General features: G+C 39.2%; 1 protein-coding gene across 6 annotated transcripts in view; it reads left to right on the top strand.

Moving 5' to 3' along the window:
* The window catches only part of UNC5D (unc-5 netrin receptor D), a 552,460-nt gene that overhangs the window by 507,542 nt on the left and 20,296 nt on the right, over positions 1-24,622 (top strand). For all 6 annotated transcript variants that reach the window (XM_002818989.5, XM_054561426.2, XM_054561425.2 and 3 more), the window contains 3 exons: positions 8,098-8,247; positions 15,679-15,843; positions 23,090-23,268. In XM_002818989.5, the coding sequence (XP_002819035.1) occupies positions 8,098-8,247; positions 15,679-15,843; positions 23,090-23,268 (494 nt within the window). The remainder of the gene's footprint in view (positions 1-8,097; positions 8,248-15,678; positions 15,844-23,089; positions 23,269-24,622) is intronic.

Genomic DNA, 24,622 nt, shown 5'->3' on the forward strand with positions numbered 1-24,622 from the left:
GGGCCACAAGATAGATGAGCCAGTTTATTCAACGGGGTGATGCCTACTGATCCATGTGCAGGGCCTGCAAAATATCTCAAGCACTGATTTTAGGATTTACAATAGCAATGTTATCCCCAGGAGCAATTTGGAGAGTGTCAGAATCTTGTAGCCTCCAGCTGCATGACTCCCAAACCATAATTTCTAATCTTGTGGCCAATTTGTTAGTCCTAGAAAGGCAATCTAGTCTCCAGGCAGGAAGGGGATTTGTTTTGGGAAAGGGCTGTTATTGTCTTTGTTTCAAAGTTAAACTATAAGATAAGCTAAGTTCCTCCCAAAGTTAGTTTGGCCTATACACAGGAATGAACAAGGACAGCTTGGAGGTTAGGAGCAAGATGAAGTTGGTTAGGTCAGATCTCTTTCACTGTAGTAATTTTCTGTTATAATTTTCCAATGGCAGTTTCACCACTGGTTTGACTGGGATACCTACCTTGAAGCAAGAGCCGTGTTACTGTGTGGTCAGCAATGTAAGAGGGGTTGGGGTACTTGGCATTCAAGAAGAGAGAAGGGCTAAACTAACGCATGTGCAGAACATTGTGTGCTAAATTATGCAACTGACCCGAAATGTAGACAGAATTCAGCAAACACAGACACAAACGGAGAAGAGTTTTTGGGAACTCTTTTACGAATTTCCATGGATGGATGCGATTTACGAATTTCCATGGATGGATGCGATTTAGGAACAAAACAGAAAGGAACACCACATCAAGAGAAAAAAAGTAGCATGAGTCACAGGAACAAAAAGAGTTATTTGATGTGCAGAGGGCAGTGAGAAAATTGGTTGAATCAACTGAAGGTTGTAGTTAGGGAACCACAATTATAAATCATACCTATCACAAGGTAGTCATTTTCTATCCTGGACATATAGTCTATTAATTATCAGGGCTACTAGGGCAGAGATGGTTCAAGGTTCCTTTCCATTTTGGGTACTTTTAATCATGTAAGATTCATTTTAATTTAGCTACTCAGGAAGACTGCAAGTTTATTAATAGCAGCAAGGATGATGCAGAACTGCCTGTGTAAGCTCTGCCCATATATAAATAGCATAGCTCTCCTGACACACCTCATTCCAGATCCCTGCTATTCCAGTTTTGGGTCATTAAGTCCATTATGCAGAGCATTTCCTCAGTAACTAGATTTTAAGACACTGAGCTGGAAAACTCATGTTTACCAGTAGAAAAAAATATCATGACCTCACTCCTGAACATAAGCCAGTAAAGGTGACCCAGAGCCAGCCTGTGTTCCTGAACTGCCCCTGAGTATCTCTTAAGTAGCACAGGTCATTGTGAAGGGCACACTTCATCTTTGGCTGCTCACAAAAGGGGCGGCTTTCAAAGGTGTGCCATTCTGTGGAATAAGAAACTTCAGTGTAAGTAGTTAAACCTCCTCCCACCATTGTCATTTAATACTCTTCCTCTGCAGTCCCCACCCCACAATAAGAGGATTGCTCCAAGAGAAAATATATAACAGATATTCAGGAAGCAAAAATAAAGAATAAATATCTTAAATAGAGGGTTCATCTTGGGGTCACTACTACTACTAACCAGTTGTAAAATGCACCATGACTCAAGTTGGGTGTTTAGTAACTCAGCCAGATTTTAAAGGCTGAGTAAACTGGAGTAACCATGGAGCATCATGGAAGATTTCCAGTCTCCTGGCTGATATAGATAACCCATTGCTGACTACTGTGACTGTGTGGAGCTGCTCACACAATTGTCTTGGAAGTCAGCCCTCATAACCAGTCTGGAGTTTTCTTTGAATAATAGTCTCCCAGCTGATGTATATAGCAGTGAGACAGACATGAGAAAGAGCTTGTTCTCTATTTTCATCTCTACCATGTTCTACCATGGCTCCACTGTTCACAGATGAATACAAATTATTGTGGACGTCATGAAAACCCCATAACCATAGCTTTTCAAACCACTATCCATTTTCTGATTGGTAATAGAATCTTTTTAGACAGTACTAGGGAGAATGTTATTCTCCCTCTAATTGAATCCAAGTGTATTTCATCATTGAGAGGTATTTCTTTATTTTTGTTTTTTTGAGATGGAGTCTCACTCTGTCCTCCAGGCTGGAGTGCAGTGGCGTGATCTCAGCTCACTGCAACCTCCACCTCCCGGGTTCACGCCATTTTCCTGCCTCAGCCTCCCGAGTAGCTGAGACTACAGGCACCTGCCACCATGCCTGGCTAATTTTTTTGTATTTTTAGTAGAGATGGGGTTTTATGATGTTAGCCAGAATGGTCTCGATCTGCCCGCCTCAGCCTCCCAAAGTGCTGGGATTACAGGCGTGAGCCACCACGCCCAGCAGAGAGGTATTTCTTAAATTAGTAAAACTCTTTAATTTTGCTTTAATGTTTTTTGGTAGAAATACCTTTGACCCCATTTGTCCTAATCTTTTTACCTCCAGTCATTCTTTCTTTCTCCTACAATGGCAAATAAAGCTGCGTTTGGTTGTACTTGTTATTGACAGGATGTATATGACAGCTGTCATGAGCAGAAAGGCCACGTATCCCCCTTGGGGTTTTGAGAGATCATCAACCTTGCTTGAATAACTTTTCTGGCCCACATATGGATTAAAATGAAACTTGGGGCTTTTCTGAACTGAGACTTCCTAGTACAGGAAACAGCCATGTACTTCTCCGTCTTAGTTTCTGGGTTTTGTTTCTGAAACTGTCTTGCTTTCTGGGTTTTTACTTTGCTAAGTGAATGTGTTCAGGGCCTTCTGCAGAGATTTATTTTCATCACCTGCATATCCCAAATCATTTCATAGTGTGATAGCTTCATATGTGATATTGCATTGGAGGAGGAAATTAGTTACTAACCCATTAAAACAGTTCTATTTTAGGAAAGCCTTAACAACAGTTCCCTTTTTGAACCCCTAAAAGACCTCACAAATTAGTATTTAGCTCTCCCAACTTCTGTGGCGTAAGCTGAAAATAGAGTATACAGTAATAACATTTTCTGCAACCCTAAAAGAACCCTGACTTCTTAATCAAAATCAGTAAGCAGTTTTTCATGGAACATTTCTGCAGAAATTGCCCACCCTGGAATGTGCTTCAAATATCCTTATGATGATACGTTTGTTGTGATTAGGAAATCAATGTGAACATGGTTGTTACAGCTGCTGTATTTATTGCAGTGCATCTTTCATATCTTAAAGAATGATAACAGATATGTGCCCAATTCTAACTGTGCTCTTAACCAAAAGGAAGCTGGGGTTAAGTGCGTGGTTGCATCTTTCATTTCATTCATGTCTCACTGGGAGATTGTATCCCATAAAACACTGAAATGCCTACTTTCTCCCTGGAAGAACTTGCAAGAAGGAACATGTAGAGACGCAACTCCACCTGTCCTCTCAGAACTGGGTGGGGACCAGGCAATACAATGGGCCCACCATAGAATATTCCTTGAGAGAATTTCAGTATCTAAATAGGGACATTCTCTATTTTTAGTCCTGTCTTCCTTTCCCTGTACCCCCTACAGGGCTACTCTATTTGAGTCTCATTTGCTCTGGGGGTAGCTTATCTGAGTAATACTAGCAATTTCCTTGACAAAAACAAAATACTTTGTGTACCTGGCTAAGACATAATTTAGTTTCAGATTTCTGAAGATCTGTTCTAATAAACATATCTAAAATCCTCTCTATGAAAAATTAAATCTGCTATGTTTTTAAAAAATAAAAGTATCTCCCTGTAGGTAGGTGAGAAAAGAATAAGAAGACAAGGAGTAAATGACTTCTTGTCCTTCTTGCTTTGTGTTTTTGTAATAATTAGGGCTGCCATTTTATGCTTGTATGTTTGACATCGCCTCCTTTGATAAATTCAAACCAAAGGTTGAGAAATGGTGATATATCTTCGAAGCAGTAACGTTTTAAGACCTGGTTTTTTGGTTATTGTCTTTTATTACACACGAACACACACACGCACACACAGCCCAAACAAACCTTGACATAGGAAAGCAAGGAATTAAGCAGTTACCCTATCTTATCTAAGAAAATAGAAAAAAACAACTAGGGTTTTTTTTGCCATTGCTCCCAGCACTCCTATACAGTACTCTTGGTACTCATTACTTACTTGGCATTAAGGTGGATTTAGAATCTAATTTCAAAGGATTTCCTCTAGATGTAGTTCCTGTGTTTATCAATAATGCAATCTTGGGAAATATTGTTCACGTAAAGCATTTAAAGGAATACACCATAGCGACATAATTTGTGTGTATGTGTGTGTGTGTGTAAGTTCAAACAGTTTTGTCTCATAAATATGTAAATTTAGCCTGCCTCTTTCAGTATCCCTGAAGCACACCTGAATATTGCTGCCTGTCTGATTAAATCAATATAAAGAGCTCAGTGAGGCACAAAGCACAAGTTTTTCCTGGCCACAGCTTCTAGAACTGGATGACTTGCAACCCCAATGTAAAATGATGAAACAGAATGCTGAGAAAAACCACCATCCAGAGCCTTCAGGTGCATTTTATATACAAAAGCTGGACAGACCCTGTTTCCTAGTTCCAGTAACTCAGATTATCAGTTTAACAACGGAATGAGGTATTTAACAGGAGGTCTTTGTCACATAGAAGGCAGATTGGAAAAATCAAATTACTATCAAGCCTCACTTTGGGGATAATTCATCCATATGACTGATTTAGAACTAGCTAAGCAGAGTTGTCCAAACCTGGTTGGTCATCAGAAGCATCCACGAAACACTTAGGCATACTCAGGCCTAGCTCCCCAGAGTAATACAGTAGGCTCAGGGAACTCTGTGTTAAGTGCAATCCACTGTATTTGGAGAGTATTTTAAAGCGAGTACTCAGGAGTCTATTTATTTAACTTTGAAGCCAATTGTGCCTTTACAAATTTATAAATACAATTATTAGTTCATTACTAGGCTTTTTCATTTTAATAATTGTTTTGTTATAGAATAACTGTAATTGCTTAATATTTTGTACAAGATTACAAGACACTGTTAATTGTATATTGTTGGCTCAATATGCGCAAATTTAAGGAGTAAGTGAAAAGGCAAAAAATACATCATGTATTTAAATTTGAGGCCCTAGAGCAGAAATTTTAAAAAGGTACTCTTTTCTTCCATGATAATTATAAGCAGATATCTATTTTTAAAATTCTTAATATTATCCATTCTGAGTTTCAAGGACTGTGTAGACAGTATATATATAACTCTAGGGCAAATATAGATTGACTTATGTCATCTTATCTTATATATCTTATCTTATATATCCTGCACCAGTGAAAAATCATTTATGAGACAGAGTTAATCACAGTCTGATCTTCACATGACTCTTTCAAAAAAAAAAAAAAAAGTCAAGCATAGTAGTAACAAAAGGCAAGGAAATCTAAGAGAAAAAACACTGGACCATGATCAAGTTGCCCTGGTCTAGTCTCAGTTCTCCCATTAGCAATGTGGTTTTAGGCAAATAACTTTCTTCAGGGGACTTCCATGTTTTCATGTATAAATAAGGCACTTGGTGCTCTAAATCTTAAGTTCCCTCCAATACAACGATTGTGTGTAGTTTCTAAATAACAAAATAGTCTAGCACTACACTAAGTAACACATGACCTTGAACAAGTCACTTCATTTCCTGGCGTCGACTACTTCATGTCCGTTAAGGAAAGTTAAATTTAAAGAAAAGGGTATACTTGAGAAAGCCTAGTTCAAATACACTTAGAAGAGTTGCTGTTATTCTATGGCTTTAACATGGTCTTAATAAGCACATTTCTTGTTTGTACTTGTTTCTAATCTTGCACCAGAATTGCAAAAAGAGGTTAATATTATCATATTAATTATTTTGCTTGGCTATAAATAAACCCAGGTAAGGAACTGAGGTCTAAAGAAAATAATTTGCCCAAGACCACACAGAAATGTGATTAGAATTTTATGCTGCTATCTTCAATTTACAAGATTGGTATTCTTTTGAGTATATGAAGACACCAAAAGAGTTTTAATGTACCTTAAAACCAGAGCAACATTACTCAAAAATAAAATACAAAGTCCTTAGCATAGCAAGCAAGAATTTATTTGGTTTCTGCCCCACATTTTCATCATCTCCAATCACACACTTTCCACCTCAACCTTCCATCCCAGCTCTGTCTAGCCACCATGCTTGTGAATGCCCTGCTCAGCATCTGGAATGTCCTCTCCTTCCTTTTTAAATGGCCAGCTCCTCCATTTATTTCAAAGTTTGGCTCAAATACTACCTCCCCTAGTAATGCCTAGACTCCTTTCCTGGTCTGTCCTCCCATCTGGGTCAGGGGCACCTTCTGTCTTTCTTAACCTTCTAGGCATACATGTATGGTAATAGATATTATATTAGAACAATGCCTAGTGTCCTGACCCTTTCACAATATTGTAAGTTTCTTGGTGGCGAAGTTGTTTCATTTCTGCACACCCAGTGCCCAGCTCCAACATAGCTCTGATGGAAATTTAGTAAATCTCAAAAGAAGGAACCAGTGACCAGAGACTGCCTAATGTCTCAGCCAAGTAGGCATTTAGAATTAATTTCCTATCTTCCCCATAGTGCGTCTTTTCTTCCATTCCTTGTAGCCTCCACCAGACATTGGCTACCATGTTATCATGTTCAACTCTGAAATCCACAAGGTTATGAATTACCTAGCACTGCACTGTCCAGTATGGTCATTGCTAATCACATGTGGATATTTAACTTTAATTAAAAATTCAGCTCCTTCATCCCTCTAGCCACATTTCAGGTGCTAATAGCCACTTTAGCTAGTGGGTACCATAATGGACCACACTATCATCACAGCTAGTTTACAACACTGACCCTTGGGCCCCAAGAGACACCCTTCCCACAAGCAACACCAAAGAGCCGGAGAAAATGCCACTGATTTAGTCCTGGAAAAAGATACTAGCAACCTGTTAACAGTTTATGTGTATGTGAAGGATAAAACTTGGGTGACTTTTTAGTCAAAAATGTTTTTGTTACTGTCATTCTACTTATGGACAAGAGATGGATAAGATAACCAGTAAAGGTGTTTTTACTCATTAATAATTGAAATGTAAGTTTGATTGTGTTTATAAACCTATTTGTTTTCTAACAGTCTTTTTTTTAAGAATCTGAGATTATAGGACATAAAGGATTTCAGGTTTTAATTTCTCCTAGCTCTGCAAGGAAATAATATGTCAATTAATGGTGATTTCAAAAATGGACTTAGGGAGATCTCTTATCTTCAGTAACACCAAAAGCCTCAACCCCGCACAATCATTTAGCACTTCACTGAATATGTATTTGTTTTGTTATTCCATTTGTTATATCAATATCATCTCTCCAATATGATTCTAACACCACAAATTTGGAACCAATGAAATGGTTTACTCAACAGAATATATGTGGATTGAGTTTGTATTAGATTGTATTACATAAAGATTTTTCAGTGAAAGCTACGGGAGTGTTTCCTCAGAAATTTGATTTCTGTTTTCCTGAGCTACAGCTACCTTGATACACAACTTATTTTTTCTTGGCCTTTTGATATAATAACTTTTACAAACATTACTACAAATAAACATGATACATGCACACTGGAACATTTATTTTAAGCCAAAAGAATAAATATCATATAATGCCTGCATTAGTGAAGAAAAATTGAACCAGAATGGAGGGGAGCTGTTTTCAGTTAATGTGAAATATGATGATGTGTCAGGTTGAGCATGAATGCATCCCTTGATTATGGTCAGAGAGTGAAATTCCTACAGTTGTGGAAACCCAGAAGTATTACGATTTGCTTGGGGGCAGGGGAGGTCTTTGAAGTTTAAACAAAGGCACAGTGTGGTTTAAAGCCTAAACAACACAAATAATAAAAAAAAAATTGTCCCTTTCTAACCAAACACTTGTCACTCAGCAGTTGTTAATCCTTAGTCTTGAACTTTATGGGCTATGGAGTTGTAAAGAAGTATGTTTCTCCTATGCTCTCTGTCCATTTGTGGAAGACACATGGTAGTGAGCATGCGTATCCCTAGATAGGAAACATATAAGTAGCAGGGTATTTCATTATTGATCTTCTTTTCTTTTTCTTCTCCTATAGGAAGTGGTTTCAGATGAAAGGCATCAAGGTGGACAGCTCCTGGAAGAACCAAAGTTGCTGCATTTCAAAGGGAATACCTTTAGTCTTCAGATCTCTGTCCTTGATATTCCCCCATTCCTCTGGAGAATTAAACCATTCACTGCCTGCCAGGTACTGGCCAAATGGGTTTCTAACAGAAACGGCTTTGCTTTAACCAGCAAGCATGTCACAGATCCTGGCAAGGGTCTGCTTGATTTTCCTCCTCCTTTAAAGGGTGGATTTCACCTCAAAACTGTCACAGAAATGTAACAGTTTGGGCTACACACATGGAGTGAAACATATTGTCATAAATTCACAGCATTCTAACGGATGGGAAGAAAGGTGCTTGCACATTAGGTGAGGTGGCATTTCTCTTCTCCTGTTGGAATCATTGCTCAATATAGGTTGAAGATGCCAATTTAACAACATAGAGCCAGGTTTGTGAGTTGGTTTGTTTTTATTAAAATCAGTTCATTATGAGACAGCATCTTAATCATATTCAGCAATGAATTAACTGAATGTCAGTGAGGAACTTCTTAAGGGTGATGATTTTGAGTTGTAGAGAGCTATGGCTAGCCAGGTGGAAACAAGAGATTTTTTTCTTTCATATATGAAGTGCACTTGCTGCCAGATGAATCAGGCAAGATGGGAAGAAGAAATTACAAATTGAAAAGCAAAGAAAGAGCATGCCTTTTTCTTTTTCAAGATGGAGTCTCTCTCTCTGTTGCCCAGGCTGGAGTGCAGTGGCGCAATCTTGGCTCACTGCAACCTCCACCTCCCGAGTTCAAGCGATTCTCCTGCCTCAGCCTCCTGAGCAGCTGGGATTACAGGTGCCCGTCACCATGCCCAACTAATTTTTGTATTTTTTAGTAGAGATGGGGTTTTGCCATGTTGGCCAGACTGGTTTTGAACTCCTGACCTCAGGTGATCCGCCCACCTCAGCCTCCCAAAGTGCTGGGATTACAGGTGTGAGCCACCGTGCCTGGCCAGAACATGCCTTTCTTAAGGGTCCTTTTATAAACATCTAAAGATACTTATTATTGTCCACATGTCTCCTATTAGAGATTTTAAAAAAAAAATTTCAGGGAGACTCAGAATCTCTTTGGATCCTATTTAGTTATTTCAAGTACATGCTTAGCCTTAAAAGATCTCTTAGAAACTTCTGATCCTGCCACTGAAGTCTACGAAAATTCCCAGTGATACATATTACAGTAAGCGGCTAGCTAGCCTACTATAGTTTCTAAAGCCAGTCATCTGTACTTCAAGTGCTTAAGGACAGGATATTTCCTTCACTCTGGAAAAGCTTCTGGCGGACTCACATTGACCTGGAATCACAGAATGCTTTCAGGCTTCTTTCTTTTACCCATCAGCATAATGTGTAGAGTCCTCTGGGTTTTGTAAACTTCCATCCTTGCAGCAATTTTTTTTTAACTATAGACAGGTATACCAGCTTAATGGGAACAAGCCTAGTCACAAATTAAAAACCTTGACTGCATCATGATGGTTAGAAAAATGTTGTACCATCAACCATCCAACTTCTAAAATTCAGGATTTTTAAACTGGATAAGGCTGCATTTTTCTATTGACTTTTCAGACTTACTTATTACCTGAGGAATTGCCCGTCTGTACAGTTTTTAGTGCATTCAAATCAGCACAACCATCTCTCATTCCCCTGAACATTTTTTTTCAGGGGGCCAGGGGCACATTCACCACATTTTTTCCATAGAGAGAAGTTTTCTATGAATAAATATATTGTGTTGTTTATGACATTCAAATTGTAGGTCTCTTTGCTTTCCGGTAAGCTGTATTCAAAGTTTCTAGTCCAAATTGAACTTCAGAGTATTGTTAAAACAAGTCCTGAAGTCATGCAAATTCCTCTGTATTAATCTTTATAGGTTATAAGGGCCTCATTTCGCTGGATCTGATGCAAGTGACTCAGTCCAAAGTGAACTATTAAGTTTAATGCTTGGAGATAAAAAATCAGATGAAAGAACCATTACCTTGCAGCATGACTTAAACAATAATTCTGACACTAGGGATACAAAAGAAAGCCCCAGGAAGAAGAGGCATAGGGGGCTAAGTGTTTACTGACCTCAGAGTGTGCAAGAGGACCAGCCAAAGCCAGAGGACATTGACTTTCAAGAAAACCCAGCAAGCTTTACTGCCGGGATGGGCTGGATTACATGGAAGTTGTGAACATGTATAAATATTTGCCTATTGTAATTGCGCATAATTTGAAAGAGTCTTGGAAGGTTGAGAAACAATTTAATTTTCTCTGCATCAGGAGGCTTGCCACTGAGTTTTCATTTCCACTTCATTTTTCTTACCCCAAATGGCTTTCCGCTCTATTCCTCCTTTCTTTTCATCACCCCTACCACCAATTTCCTTGCCCCTCTTTATCATTGAAATACCTCAGCTTGTGGGAATGCATATTGTGCTTGGCTTAATGACCATGCTGTGTTTGCTCTGGGCATTAGATGTAAGCACTTAGGGGAGGGTTTGTGTTCAGCCTACTTGAACCTCATGTAGAACATCATGTGCACTGACAAACTTGGCGTGGATAATGGAGAATGGCTTTTCATTAGGGCTTAGTGGTTAGGAACTAACAGGGCCTATTTCTTGTTATCCCAGAGAGCTATTGTGGAAAGAGAAAATCACACTATTCCTGACATCGTTTATAGATCTCTCCTTCAATTGGTGAATCTCCCTCTCTAACTTCAAATCAGGAATCTGGGAGCTGACATATTACAATTGGTTCCCAAACCCTCCTCTACTAGGAAACTTTCCTGTTTTCTTCTGGGAAGGCAGAATTTCCCAGAAAGGTACAAGCTAGGGAGGTACCCAGTACATACAATGTTTTCCCTATCAGACACCAGCAAACTGCATGAGAAATGTTTTTAGAATGGTGTGAGTTCAAGGTTGGGCCCTGAGATATGCAATGAGAGCCTGTATATCGAAGGATCAACTAGATCTTAAATCTTATTGGTTTAGGTTCTGGAGGATTACAATTTATGGATGTAATTGCTTATGAAGCCAGGTATATTGGGTGAGAAGTAGGAAAGGCTATGTCAGCTCTTCTGAGATCTCATTATGGTAGCAGCCACTGACATTGGTTCAAAGAAAACCTGAGGCCCACGATGCTAGTCTCCCCATGTAAACAATTCATTATTTCCCATTTTCTTGTCAGTTCCCAAGACTCTACCACATTAGGAATATGTGATTTTCCCCTCTGTAGAATTAGCAACCCTCCTCTGGGAGGTAAATAATTCTACTCTTTCAATAGGTTACTGGGACTTGAGAGCACCTAAATCAATTTATTTTATTCCTTGCTGGGACCTGAGAGCTCCTAAATCACTTTCCTTTATTCCTTGCTGGCTGTGGGGTAGGGGAGCTGTAATAAACATAATACAATAAATTATTTATTTTTAAAAGCCAACAAAACACAAAGTCAAGTTGTCACCTCCCTAGGGTAAAAGCAGCTGTCTTTCCAGCATGCTATGTATCTTGGAGAACCCAGTGTCTGTCTCCTGCTAAGATATGATTTACATTCTCTCCATCTGCTAAGAACCTAATTATAATAGGAGTCAAAATGAAAACATTTCTGGAATTCTTTAAACACCCATAACTTTGCTATACTTTCTCCTCCCATATTACTTTCCACATAATTCCTTTCAGCTCAACAAGCTTGCTGGTGTTGTTTCTGTTTTTTGAATAAATGAAAGTGAAGATGATTGCCCTAAAAACACACTAATCACAGTGCTTCTAATTCTATTATTTTTAAATGTTTTGTTGAATGCTATTGGCAGCTGCTACTCAAGTCAACAATAAAAAATATTCCCTTGATACTGTCTTAAAATCAGATTTTTAAAATGTTTGGATTGTGTTCAATGGAATGGAAAAGAGAAAAGAGGGTTTTTGTTTTATTGTTTTTTGGTGCTAATTCTCATGTCTTTCTGCAAGGAAAAATTATCTCTGCAGTAGGCATTACTCTTTTATATTTCTTCCAGTGTTTTTAGGAGAAAATACAGAGAATTTAGCAAATGATACCAAAGATACTCATTTTAAATGAGTGGTCAGTGCCTTTTTTTTTTTTTTTTTTTTTTTTTTTTTTTTTTTTAGAAGGCAAGCATTACCAAAGATTCAAATCAAATTGCAGAAAATGTACATTTGCTTAAGAGCTGGATCTTGAGCATGATTCTTTGTCTAGCCCTGAAGTCCAAGTGCTTGCATTACACTATAATAACTCAAATTTCAATTTTAGGAAACAAAAATCTCCTACGTAGCTTAGCTGGGCAAAACCACCTTAGGCAAAAGTACCTGTGAACTCCAGAGTGCTATGTTATGGTTACTTTCATTGAAGTGCATAGTGCAAAGCAACTCTACAAAAATTCACTAGTTTGGAGAAGAGAGTTTATTTGAGGGCTAATAAAAATAAGAATGGAGAGAACAAGTATAGGGCAAGAAATTGTGGAAGCCCTTGGAGGTCAGGCAGGAGACAGAGTTTCACACAGCAGGCTGATCAAAGGACCATTGTGGTCCCCCAAGCAAAGGACTCATGTAATAAAAGAGTTCCTAGGTGGCCTGGTCACATCATTGCCTGCCCCAATCATTAGAGGTAAAAAAGAGACTATAATGCTATTCCCTGAATAGTCCCAATCAGCTGCTTTCTGCTTTGTTTTCCTGAGCTATTTGCCTCTCCCATTAAGCCCCAACCCCCTCATTTGCTCTATGTAGTAGAGCTTGAAGGCAGGAAGACTGGGAGTAGGTGACCAGAGTTAGCCATAATGGAAGCATAATGGAAACCAGAATATTAGAGGAGAAGAACAAAGGCAGAGAGATGATGGCAATGAGTTTCCAAAAGTCAAATTTGCCAGAGAAGTGAAGACCAAATAAGATTATTTGTAGTGCTTAGGGGTACAATGCCAGGAATTGAGGATAATGAGATAAATACCAGAGATGTTGTTTTTGGAGTCCTTCACAGAGAGATGGCAGTTGGGGCATGTGTGAGCAGATGGGATCTTGAACAGTACAGTAGGCAGAGAAAGAAGTGTAGGAGGCTGAGATGTGGAGGAAGGACTGCCCATGGTTTACAAAGTTGAACAAAGCTCAGGAGAATTAGGAAAAGAATCACATTAGATAACAAGGAGAAATGGCAGAACTTCTAAGTGCATATGATGATACAAGTGAAAAGTCATTTGGAGTATTTTAGAGAAAATGACTTCCTGTAGGCGTTGCCAGGAGGCCCCACAAGTCAGAAATGCCCTCTGCTGCAGGATCTACCACAGGACGAAAAGAGATCATAAGTAAAATGTTTTTGTATTAGAAGAAAGTGGGAAAGCGATACCTTTAAACAGACATGTTGTCAGCTGATGGTACAAGAGAGTTGTCCTCCAGTGAAAAGCATCCTTGGTGATCATTAGCTTGGTGCCTCTTCCAGCATTTTCCCCAGACAATAGCCTCCCTCTGGAACTCAGTAATAGCCCCTTTCAGGGTTGCCCAACTCACATCTGTTTCTAAAATAATGTCTTCAAATCAAGAATTGTTTTAGTCATCAAGAAAATAGAAGGCACTCAAGGCATTTCAACCAAGGGGAAATTTAATCAAGGGATTAATGTGATTACAAACCCTCTGTAGAGAGCCAAGGTCAGAGAAAGCTACTAGTAGTATTAGAAAACCAGTCAGGTCAGGAATTTCAGGAAAGTGCACCAGCACTGAAGCAGTGGATTCTCTGGTGAATGTCCAGAAGCCCCTGCACACCTTTCCTGGGCTGTCAGTTGAAGCCTTTGGGTCTGCCTGCTGATGTTAGGGGGGCAGTGATGGCTTCTGCATTTCCTCTCCCTTCCAAATCTAGCATGAGTGCCTCTTGTGGGCAGAATGGGAATGTGAACTCCTGCCAGCAGGGGAGTCTATAAAATGTAGTTTTTAGGCTTCCAGCCCCTTTCACATGGGGAAGAACAGAGAATGGCAAAGATAGAGTTCCATACTAACAGCCCACTTCTTGCACAGGAATGAAGTCCGTGAAATGCCAGATAGTTTCTCACCTATAGACCTTCTCTACATCCTTCTTGAAATTCCACTTTTCTTTTGGTTCAGGATTAATAACAAACAAAACAACCCACAGTTGATTGCTAAGATGCATGGTAGAATATTTGATTTTGTTATTTCATACTCCCTTAAAGCTGGCTCTCCTCTCTTTAAGTTCACAACAATCTAAAGTCCATCCATCCCTCCTTCCTGAGTCCACTAGAAAGTATCCAAAATAAAAATCTGTGAGGCTTTCTATAGAGAAAATTAGGAAGCAAGGTATCCAAACAAGTGTGCACATAAGGGCTCGGGAATAACTAGGTAACTCATAGCTTCTCAAAGGGAACAGGTCATTTCAATCATGCTCTTTAGTCTCATGACACATGCTGGCTTCATCACCAGTCATAGTTCAGGGTTCCAAACTTCCAGACTTGATACATGTCTTACCACCTTTCAGTTCTAGTATTGCAGAAAATTTTATTTTTAGCAATAGGTAAAGGAGCAAACTAATAAGGTGAGAAATAGAGAAAAAAGTGAGCGTGAGGATTACTAGAGGCATATGTGGTCATTGCCAAGGGCCAAGCCACATTTGAGTAGAAAGGAGAGATACTTTTTAGTACATGAAAAAATTTTGGTGACTAACTTCTACTTCATATTAGTCACAGTCTGGTAGCAAGCACTGGCTAATACTAGGAAAAATGAGTAATCTATAGATTTTATAATTTCCCTCTTCATTTACTAAAAGGTATTTTTGCCTCTCAGTTGTCCATATGTCCCCTGAGAGTAGGGGACTGAATCTGTTATTGTTTCTTATTGTTTACCTAGTACAGTGTCTGGTCATTAGCAGGCACTTCATACATTATAGTTGAATGGACAAATTGAGCAAATGAAGAACTGACAAACTAGATCACTCTGGGGTGGTCCTGTATGTGTGTCTGTCTGTCTCTCTCCCCTCCTTCCTCCCTCTTTCTCTCCCTCACTGTGTGTATATGTGTGTGATTTTGTACTAGGTATTAACTTTTATGTTGGATACATTAGCAATATTGTATTCTCACAATTCTGCATGAGTTTGTGGTATGGAGTTAAGTTCTGGCCAATCAGTTCCTTAGCATAATTTTTATGTAAGTGAAAAGATAACATCCTACCCCAGACCGAAGTAGAAGCATGGCCCACAGGAGTCTTCCAAATGAAAATATTTTCTAAGTGGGGAATGAAAATGATAATTTTTGATGGTATTCTTTCTAATTGTGTGTCACGAAGTGAAATCTGAGCTCTTGCAGTGCGGTTTTGGAATTCAAATGTTATCAATTGGAATTGACATTAATTACATTTGTGCTGCTTGGCATTTGCTGGAACATTATTTTTACAACAATTCCACTAAAGCTGCCTAGGCAATTATCTCTGCTATGATTGTCCTCATCATTGTCGTCGTCATCATCATCCTCATCATCATCATCATCATCGCTATTAAGTCTCTCCTGTTCTAGTTCATCTCAGCCGGGCTCTGCACACCATCCCTTCTCTCCATCTCCCCTGCAGGAAGTCCCGTTCTCCCGCGTGTGGTGCAGTAACCGGCAGCCCCTGCACTGTGCCTTCTCCCTGGAGCGTTACACGCCCACCACCACCCAGCTGTCCTGCAAAATCTGCATTCGGCAGCTCAAAGGCCATGAACAGATCCTCCAAGTGCAGACATCAATCCTAGAGGTGAGTCCTTGATCTACAGGTCATTTGACCCCCTTTCTGAAGGACGGTAAGAATAATAAAGCTATACCTACCAGCTGTGCTATTCAGGTTCTGAAACAGCTTCAAAATGCACAAACTCTTCATCTTCATTACTGATGAGGGAAAATAAGCTTTGTCTCACGCCGAGGATTAAACTAAACTTCCCCCTGGGCAAGGAAACTCAACCCATCAGAGAGCTTAGACTGTGAAGGCACCTCTGGGGAAGGAACTGGTACCAGGCTTTTGATACACAAAATCACAAGAAGTCTTATGCCACAGCAGGCTTGGATTACCAGCTGAGATTCATTATAGACTGAAGCCAGATGGTACAGTTGAGACACATGACACAAAGAGGCACAAAGCCACCCTCAGACTGTTTTTCTGCTGGCTCTGACTAGTTTTCCAGAAGTCAGTTGCCCTATATGTGTTATTTTATCTCCAGGGATGGGACTCCCTGTCTTACTGTTTCTCATGCTCCCCAGGCTCAGAATTCTGTACATCCACATTTCCATTACTCCCTTCCAATACAATAATATAAGGAGGACAGGACAATACAATAATATAAGAAGGACCTCATTCTATAAGGTAAGGAAATAGAAGTGCAAAGAGAGGAAGGACTTTGTCCAGGTCAAATCAGTATTGGAAGGTAGAGTTAAAGTAGCAGTCAAGGGAGGATTCACTGGAGAACTTTTGCAAAAAGACATCTGATTTCCATCATGGCTCCAATTTGTCCTAAACCACCAAGTGACTTCATGGCTTTGAACATGAGCTTATAAAGTAGACAATAGCCATCCTTCCTGAATGGGATAGAGGGGGAGATTAGCAGAGGGATTGTGATGCTTTTGTTTGTCAGTTTCCATGTCATTACAGGCTAGTGTAGGAAAACGTTTTTTGTTTTTCACTTATAAAATAAATATATACATATATATACATATATGCATTTATTAATATATGAATATATATTTATAAATTTAGGCTTGGCAGAAGATTGAACACATTTATATACCTACAATTCAATTTCAAGGTTTTTTCCTGGAAAATTTATAGCTGTATAGCATTATTCCTTCTCTCTATTCTCATTTGAATTCATTGTTTATGCAAAATGAGCATTGCTAATTCCCCAAATAGTTTTTCTGAAGAGTGGATGGCTTTCCAAAGGATTGTGCCTTAAAATTGATAGCTGTCTTAACTGACATGTTTATGCAGTATTTGCATTCATTATTGCCAGTTAGCATTATGTGCTCAAGTAGTTTTGACGGAGAAGGTAGATCTGGAAACCTGGGGTAGGATATTTTTAGGGGCTCTTTCTTGAACAGTGTTGGTATATTTCACACGATACATTGCAAAGTAAAATAAAAATTGTAGGAAGGCTTTAAAAATAAAAACAAAAAATCCAAGAAGAGCTGGTATTCAGAAGGAAGCATGAAAAGGCATAACATAAAAGATTCCACTCATCCAAATTGCCCTAGATGTCCGTTAACAGACCAATAAGAGTTCAGGCTTAAAGGTTATTGTTTGTAAAAGCATCCAGATATTGGTGATCAACTTGTGCTATTACAGGACATTTATGTAAGAGGAATGTGATAGGTATTTTTGCTCCTTGCTTAATAAATTCTTAAAGTGCTTGAAAGGAAAATTAGCTAATAAACACAACTTTATTGTTTACTCCCCAATTTCTTTTCTAATGCTTCACAAGTTTACAGTCACTAAGAAATGCCTTGCAGAAGATAACATCATAATATCTCTTGATAATGAAAGGCAAGTATGAGAATAATATTTCAATATTTATTGTTAGGTTATAGTCATCCAATTTGAGGGCTGCTGCATTTTAGAGGCTTTATTAACCCTTTGATCCTTTCAATGATCACTTTATTAATTGCTTCAAGCATTGCTGCAGAATTTGGCCCAGGTTGTCATCTTCACTTTGTATAAACTGTATTTTTTAGACAAGTCTAATTTGTTCTCATTTTCTGTGTCAGAAGACGACTAATAACTTTTGTAAGCCGCTATATTTCAGGTATCATTTCATTTGCTTTTGTATTTGTCATACAACCATCAAAACTCTGTGGGTTAAGTATTAGTACTATCACAATTTTACATGCTATAAAAGTCTCAAAGGCATCAACTTTCTTGTCCAAGATCAAAGATCATGGAACTCATAAGGGAGTAGAGCCACAGTACCCAACTCAGAGACCTGACTTCAAGATCAAAGTCTGACTACTCCACTACACTACTTCTGGACCCCAGTCAAGGCCATCTAATGGATTAGCCTTAACTGTGGGCCTTCTTCACAGTATGGCTTCTCTTCAGGGACTCAGGTACTAGCGACAAACATCATAGCACCAGAAATTTTGTCTTCCAGTACCTGAAAGTATATGAAAACTGAGAAGTTCTTTCTTCAAAAGAAGAAAGGATGGGATGTAACCATTTGTGTGACGGACTAGAATTGTTCATTCTATAATAGAGATCCTACATGTAGCTCTGCCTACAAATGGATGTCTTGGTTGAATGATTGCTCAAACCCATTTAATCCTGGGATTGTCAGACTCACAGGAAAGACACACATCTGGTGATACATATAATGCATAAAAACTGTCCTCTTGGCTGGGTGCGGTGGCTCATGCCTGTAATCCCAGCACTTTGGGAGGCCAAGGTAGGCGGATCACAAGGTCAGGAGATCAAGACCATCCTGGCTAACACGTGAAACCCTGTCTCTACTAAAAATACAAAAAATTAGCCGGGAGTGGTGGCGGGTGCCTGTAGTCCCAGCTACTCGGGAGGCTGAAACAGGAGAATTGCTTGAACCCAGCAGGCAGAGGTTGCAGTGAGTTGAGATCACACCACTGCACTCCAGCCTTGGTGACAGAGACTCTCTCAAAAAGAAAAGAAAACTGTCCTCTTTTCCCTAAAATGACTTAATTTTTTAGTAAATGGTTCCAGCAAAAGTGAAGACGCAGAAAGTGCTGAGAAATTGGGATGACCTGGGGAGGTGCAGGATACATTCTAGACCCAGGTCTCTATCAGTGAGTTAGGAATAATAGATCAATTTTTAAAGCACATCATACTTCATGTCCCCTAGGCAGAAAAAGACATTTAGGTGGTTTAATACATTAGTAAGATATATTTATATAATTAACATTTTATATAGGATCAAGATTTAAGATATATAAAAAACTTTAAATATTGATTTTTAAATATTAATAAGATATCTATCTTAAATACTGCTTTAAATGTTTAAGTCAATGCAATAATCATCCTCATTGAAGGCATTTGATCCTTCATGTTCAGCCTCATCCCTGACATACCCCTTCATGCCACTGATCTAAGTGATTTTTCAAATAAACCCAGTCTGTCATATTACCCTCACACTTAAAAGTTATTTTTGGGACCAAGATAATATATCTTTTTTACTCTTTAGAGTGGTCATTACTGTATCAGTCTTTGGAAGCAAGTTGTTACCCTTAAATTTAACCTTATTGAATTACCTAATGATTATTGCCAACTGATACTCTATAAAGCAACAGTATCAACAGTCTAAAATTGCAGACTGGAATAAAACAATTTTGCAAATATTGAAGAGAAAGGAAGAATTCCCAAGTAATTTATTTCATCATTCCTTATTAATGTAACATTATTAAAGAATCTTTTCTTCAATATAAACAACTTAAAGGAATCTTGCATGTTACAATTTTCTCTTCAAGCAGTTGTCTTATCTTTCTTCCAAAAGTGTTGGAAGTTGGGGGATAATTTGTCTGTTACAACAGACAGAATAGTTGGAATTTCTCATTGATTTACAACTCCCTTAACTTACCAGGTAGCAGCTGCTTATCTCAGATGTGCAGAGCATGAAAATCTACTGTTCCTCTGCATATTTAATTTAAACAATCAGAAAATGTGATGTATCTACAGGATTCTTATTACTTGGCCCAGATGTCTTTTAGAATGCATCATAAATGTTACATAAAGTGTCATCCTTATGCCTGGAAAATATTTAAATTTGAAAACTTTAAGACGGAAATGGGGACCCACTTATTAATGTGTAGTAAATTGAAAAATTACTTATTTTTAGACTCAATCTCATATAATACTTTATTCACCTTCAAATAAGACCACCTTGTGCAGCTTTCTCTGAAGATATCATGCATCAAGGTGGTTTTTCTTCTGCCCACACTAAAGAGAGAGCTCAGTCAACAATTTATAGGTGCCATGAGGGCTTTCAGAGGCCAATTCTGTCCCTTGGGATCCTTTACCATGGACAATTCCAGTGTTTTCAGTTTCATTGATAAGCCACATCTTTGGCATTGACAATGACAGCTACCATATTAACTTGTAGAGAATTAAAAAAAAATTCTGCTCCTAGTTTCTATCATAGTCTTAAGTCAGAAAATATGCAAGGATACTATTCCTACTTGATTTGCATTTTTAGAGACTAGAAGAAATTTTACAAACCACGATAAAAGTGATGTATCTTGTAACCTAGTTTAAACAGGAAGAAGCTGAGTAGGTTCATTTTATAACCATTCAATATATCAGAACAGAATTGTCCACTGTGCCTGGGATAACCACCTATCCACCTAATCTCTATTCAGTCAATGCCTACCTATCTTTCAGGCCAACTCAAATGCCTCCTCCATGAAGTCTTTCCTACTGTACTCAGAGAACATTTTCCTTAACCACCTAGCACTGTAGATTTCTTGGCACTTGTCTTGAAACAGGGTGCTATAGTGAAATAAGTACTGGTATAGTTGTTAGGATGTCAGAATTCTAGTTTCACCTCTGTCACAAACTACCTGGGTGAATTTTACCAGGTTTCATAACTTCTGTGGAGTCTATACAAATGCAAAATAACTGATTAGGAAGTTGGGTCTAAAATAGATAAGGTAGCATCCAAGGTCGCTGAACTAGAAAGTGTGGAGTTTTACTCCAAAGTGAAGTCTTTCTGCTTCTAAAAACCATGCTCTTTTCTGTTATACTATGATAACCTCAAATACTGGAATAGTTTTGATGAGTATTGTTTTATAATATTCCAGGAACATAACTAAAACCAGTAAGTACAATCTGTTTAATATAATAACATGTACTTTGAGGTTCCAAGAAGAGGGTGTGATATGCAGCATTTCTCACATGTGTGTGACCATGAAACTGCCATTTCTTGGAATCTCTTCTGAGATATCCTTTTGGAACTGATGGATTAACGCATTGTGTTTCCAAAAACAGAGCCCTCAAAATGCAACTGTGTTAAATAGTTACAGAAAGACAAAAATCATTATCAATCATTAATGAAATTTCTGTATCAACCAGTTTTCTCAACTAACAGATTTAAGAACTCTATTTTCAACCTACCAAGCCTGATAGTTTATACTTATGTGAGCCCAGCTGCTAGCTGAAAAAGGCCATCATGGTTGTGGTGCCCACATTAGGAAGACATTTAACAATTGGAAGAGGCATCAGGGCAGGATTTCAGGGAGGGAAGGAAGGGCATGTGTGCACTTGGAGGGCATAACAGGCAAGTTTCTAAGACAAAGGACAGCTTCTTGGAGTTTAAACATTCTAACTAGTCCCTTAACTCAATCCCAGATCTGATGCTTTACTTACCCCTTGGATTAGTCTTCTTTTGCTACAGAAAAAACTACCACTAATTTAGAAGCATAAAACAACGCTTCTTTATTATGTCATAAGACTGAAACCAAAGTGTTGGCCAGGGCATGTTCTCATCTGGAGCTCAGAGTCCTTTTCTAAGTTTATACAGGTTGTTGACACCATTTGGTTCCTTATTGCTTTAGGACTAAGGTCCCCATTTTCTTGCTGGCTGTTGGCCAGAGGTCACTCTCAGCTCCCAGAAGCCACCCACAGGTCCCAGACACATGACCCCCTCTATAGGAAGCTCATAGACTGGCTGTTTGCTTTCCTCTAGACCAGGAGAAAAGGTGCCTCCAGACAAGAGCTATCTCTTCTCATTTGAGGACCACCTGATTAGGTCAGGCCCATCCAGAAAAATCTCTTAATTGATTCAGTCAACTGATTAGGGACATTAATTACATCAGCAGAGTCCCTTTTGTCTTATAATCACGGAAGTGATTCAATTGGATATTTTTCAGTCCTTAAAATTCTGTTAGTCCACCTAAACTTATTAGCAACCACTGTAGCCTGGCACATTTCTGTGGGATTTAATGTTGGATATAAGGATTAATATTGAAATGACAAATTCTTATTGGACAGCTTTAAACCAGAAACAGGTAGGCAGGCAGGAGCCTTCCTGATTTATACCACTATACAGGCTGGTCTACATGTTACTCTGACTCAAGGCTGGCTCTGTTATACCAAAGCAATTTAATTCTGAAACAATTTTATTTAATTTTGAAATAAAGATACTTATTATAAAATCACACAACTTTAGGACTTGGGAAGAAAATAAAATTAAAGGTAATCAACATACAATCACACCCTTGTAGCTTTCCTACAAGGCATTTCCTAGGCAGCTCCTTTGATCAGCCCATTCACCATTAGTTATGACTATCAGAGGGTCATTCCTCACTCTGAACTGAAATCTGTCATTTGGTAGCTTCTTCCTGCTGATTCTAGAGCTATGCCTGAGAGCCAAAACAAACAGAAAAAGAGTCTAATTCTGCTCTCACCTGACAGTTTGTTGTTTTGTTTTGTTTTTTGTTTGAGGCGAAGTTTCACTCTTGTTGCCCAGGCTGGAGTGCAATGGTGGGATCTCAACTCACTGCAACTTCCACCTCCCAGGTTCAAGTGATTCTCCTGCCTCAGCCTCCCGAGTAGCTGCGATTACAGGCGCCTGCCACTACGCCCAGCTAATTCTTTGTATTTTTAGTAGAGATGGGGTTTCACCCTGTTGGCGAGGCTGGTCTTGAACTCCTGACCTCAGGTGATCCACCTGCCTCAGCCTCCCAAAGTGCTGGGATTATAAGCATGAGCCACTGTGCCCGGCCTCTGACAGCTCTTTTAATGCTGGAAGCTAGTGACTGTGACTCCCCTGAGCGGAAGAGGCTGTTGTAAATTTCCAGTACACAATTTATTAGGCTACTAGAGAAGTTCTTTACTATCTTAGAAGAAAGGGGAACTTATCAATGTATTTTATAGAGTCCATCACAACAGGCAAGCATTTTGTGCATGTGTGTTAACCCAGATTTTCTTAAAAGATAAAAGTGTTGGTCAGGACTGCTTTCAGATGGATCTGATCATGCGTTCCTTATTTTGTTTATAGAATGAACGAGAAACCATCACTTTCTTCACACAAGAGGACAGCACTTTCCCTGCACAGACTGGCCCCAAAGCCTTCAAAATTCCCTACTCCATCAGACAGAGGATTTGTGCTACATTTGATACCCCCAATGCCAAAGGCAAGGACTGGCAGATGTTAGCACAGAAAAACAGCATCAACAGGTAATTGGGGACAGCTTCTGGAAGACGATGTTACTAAGAGAACTTAGAAACATAAAGTGGGCTAAGTGAAACCGTGACATTTCTGAGCCCTAATATTTTTATGAGTTCCTCTGGCCATATTTCATGTGTGTTCCCACTAAGTAAGTGGGGAAAGAGCAAGAAAATAACAGTAGGCCAAGCGTGGTGGCTCACGCCTGAAATCCCAGCACTTTGGGAGGCCGAGGCGGGCAAATGACTTGAGCCTAGAAGTTTGAGACTAGCCTGGGCAACATGGTGAGACCCTATCTCCACAAAAAATAATTAACTGGGTGTGGTAGTGCACGCCTGTAATCCCAGCTGCCTGGGAGGCTGACGTGAGAGGATCGCTTGAACTTGGGAGGTCAAGGCTGCAGTGAGCCAAGATTGCACCACTGCACTCGAGCATGGGCAACAGAGTAAGACCCTGCTGCAAAAACAAAACAATAACAACAACAACAAAAAAGACACCCTGTGTGACATTTCCTGCTACCTCATTCTGCCTTTTGCAACATTATAGAAAATCCCTACTTTGGTTCTGATACCATCTCTAGGTTTGCTAATTGGGTCACCCAAATGGGCAATTAGACTATGTTATCTTGGAGACTGTGAGTGAAGAGAGCACTTTCTTAAGCCAGTGATGCAGAAACAAACAAACAATCGGATAACCGTAAGCATTCTTTAACCCTTAATGAGGACATGCTCAAACTACAAAATCGATTGCCTGAATAGGAAAAAAAGAAGTTTGAAGATAACTTTTGGGTCTGAAGCCAGAGGATGTGAAATAAGCAAAAGCTTGCCTAGGCACTGTGAATGAACATGCTGCTAAAACTGACACTGCTCATTACTGCACTAACATTTGTAGTTGAGAGTAGAATAGAGAGATCCATAATGGGCTTTATTACTTTAGATGAGACAGGCAGGGGTGATGCTCTCCAGGGCAACACTGATGGCCAGGCAGGTTTGGGCTCAGCTTGAGGGATACACAGCATCCCTGCATTGAAAAATGACATCTCCTCTCCCTGTAAGCCCTGTGCATGCCCCCAAAATGAATACAAAAGAGAATATATTTTGCCAGAACCATTTTATTTCTCTTTCCTTTGGTACTATTTTTTTTTTCTTTCAGGCAAAGCCTTCTTTTCTTACTGTTTGGCTTGCTCCGTCACTTTCATTTTTTGTTCTTTATTTTCACAGACATCCTACCTGACTCTTTCTTCTCTAAAAGGGAGGGTAGATGTCTGCCAAGAAGGGATAGAGTGCTGCTCTCTGTTTCAAAAGGGATCCAGAAGCCAAGAACGAAGGGCGCAACTAGAAATCAGTCAGGCTCAGAGAGGAAAGT

Source organism: Pongo abelii, chromosome 7, assembly GCF_028885655.2.
Source record: "Pongo abelii isolate AG06213 chromosome 7, NHGRI_mPonAbe1-v2.0_pri, whole genome shotgun sequence".
NCBI lineage: Eukaryota > Metazoa > Chordata > Mammalia > Primates > Hominidae > Pongo > Pongo abelii.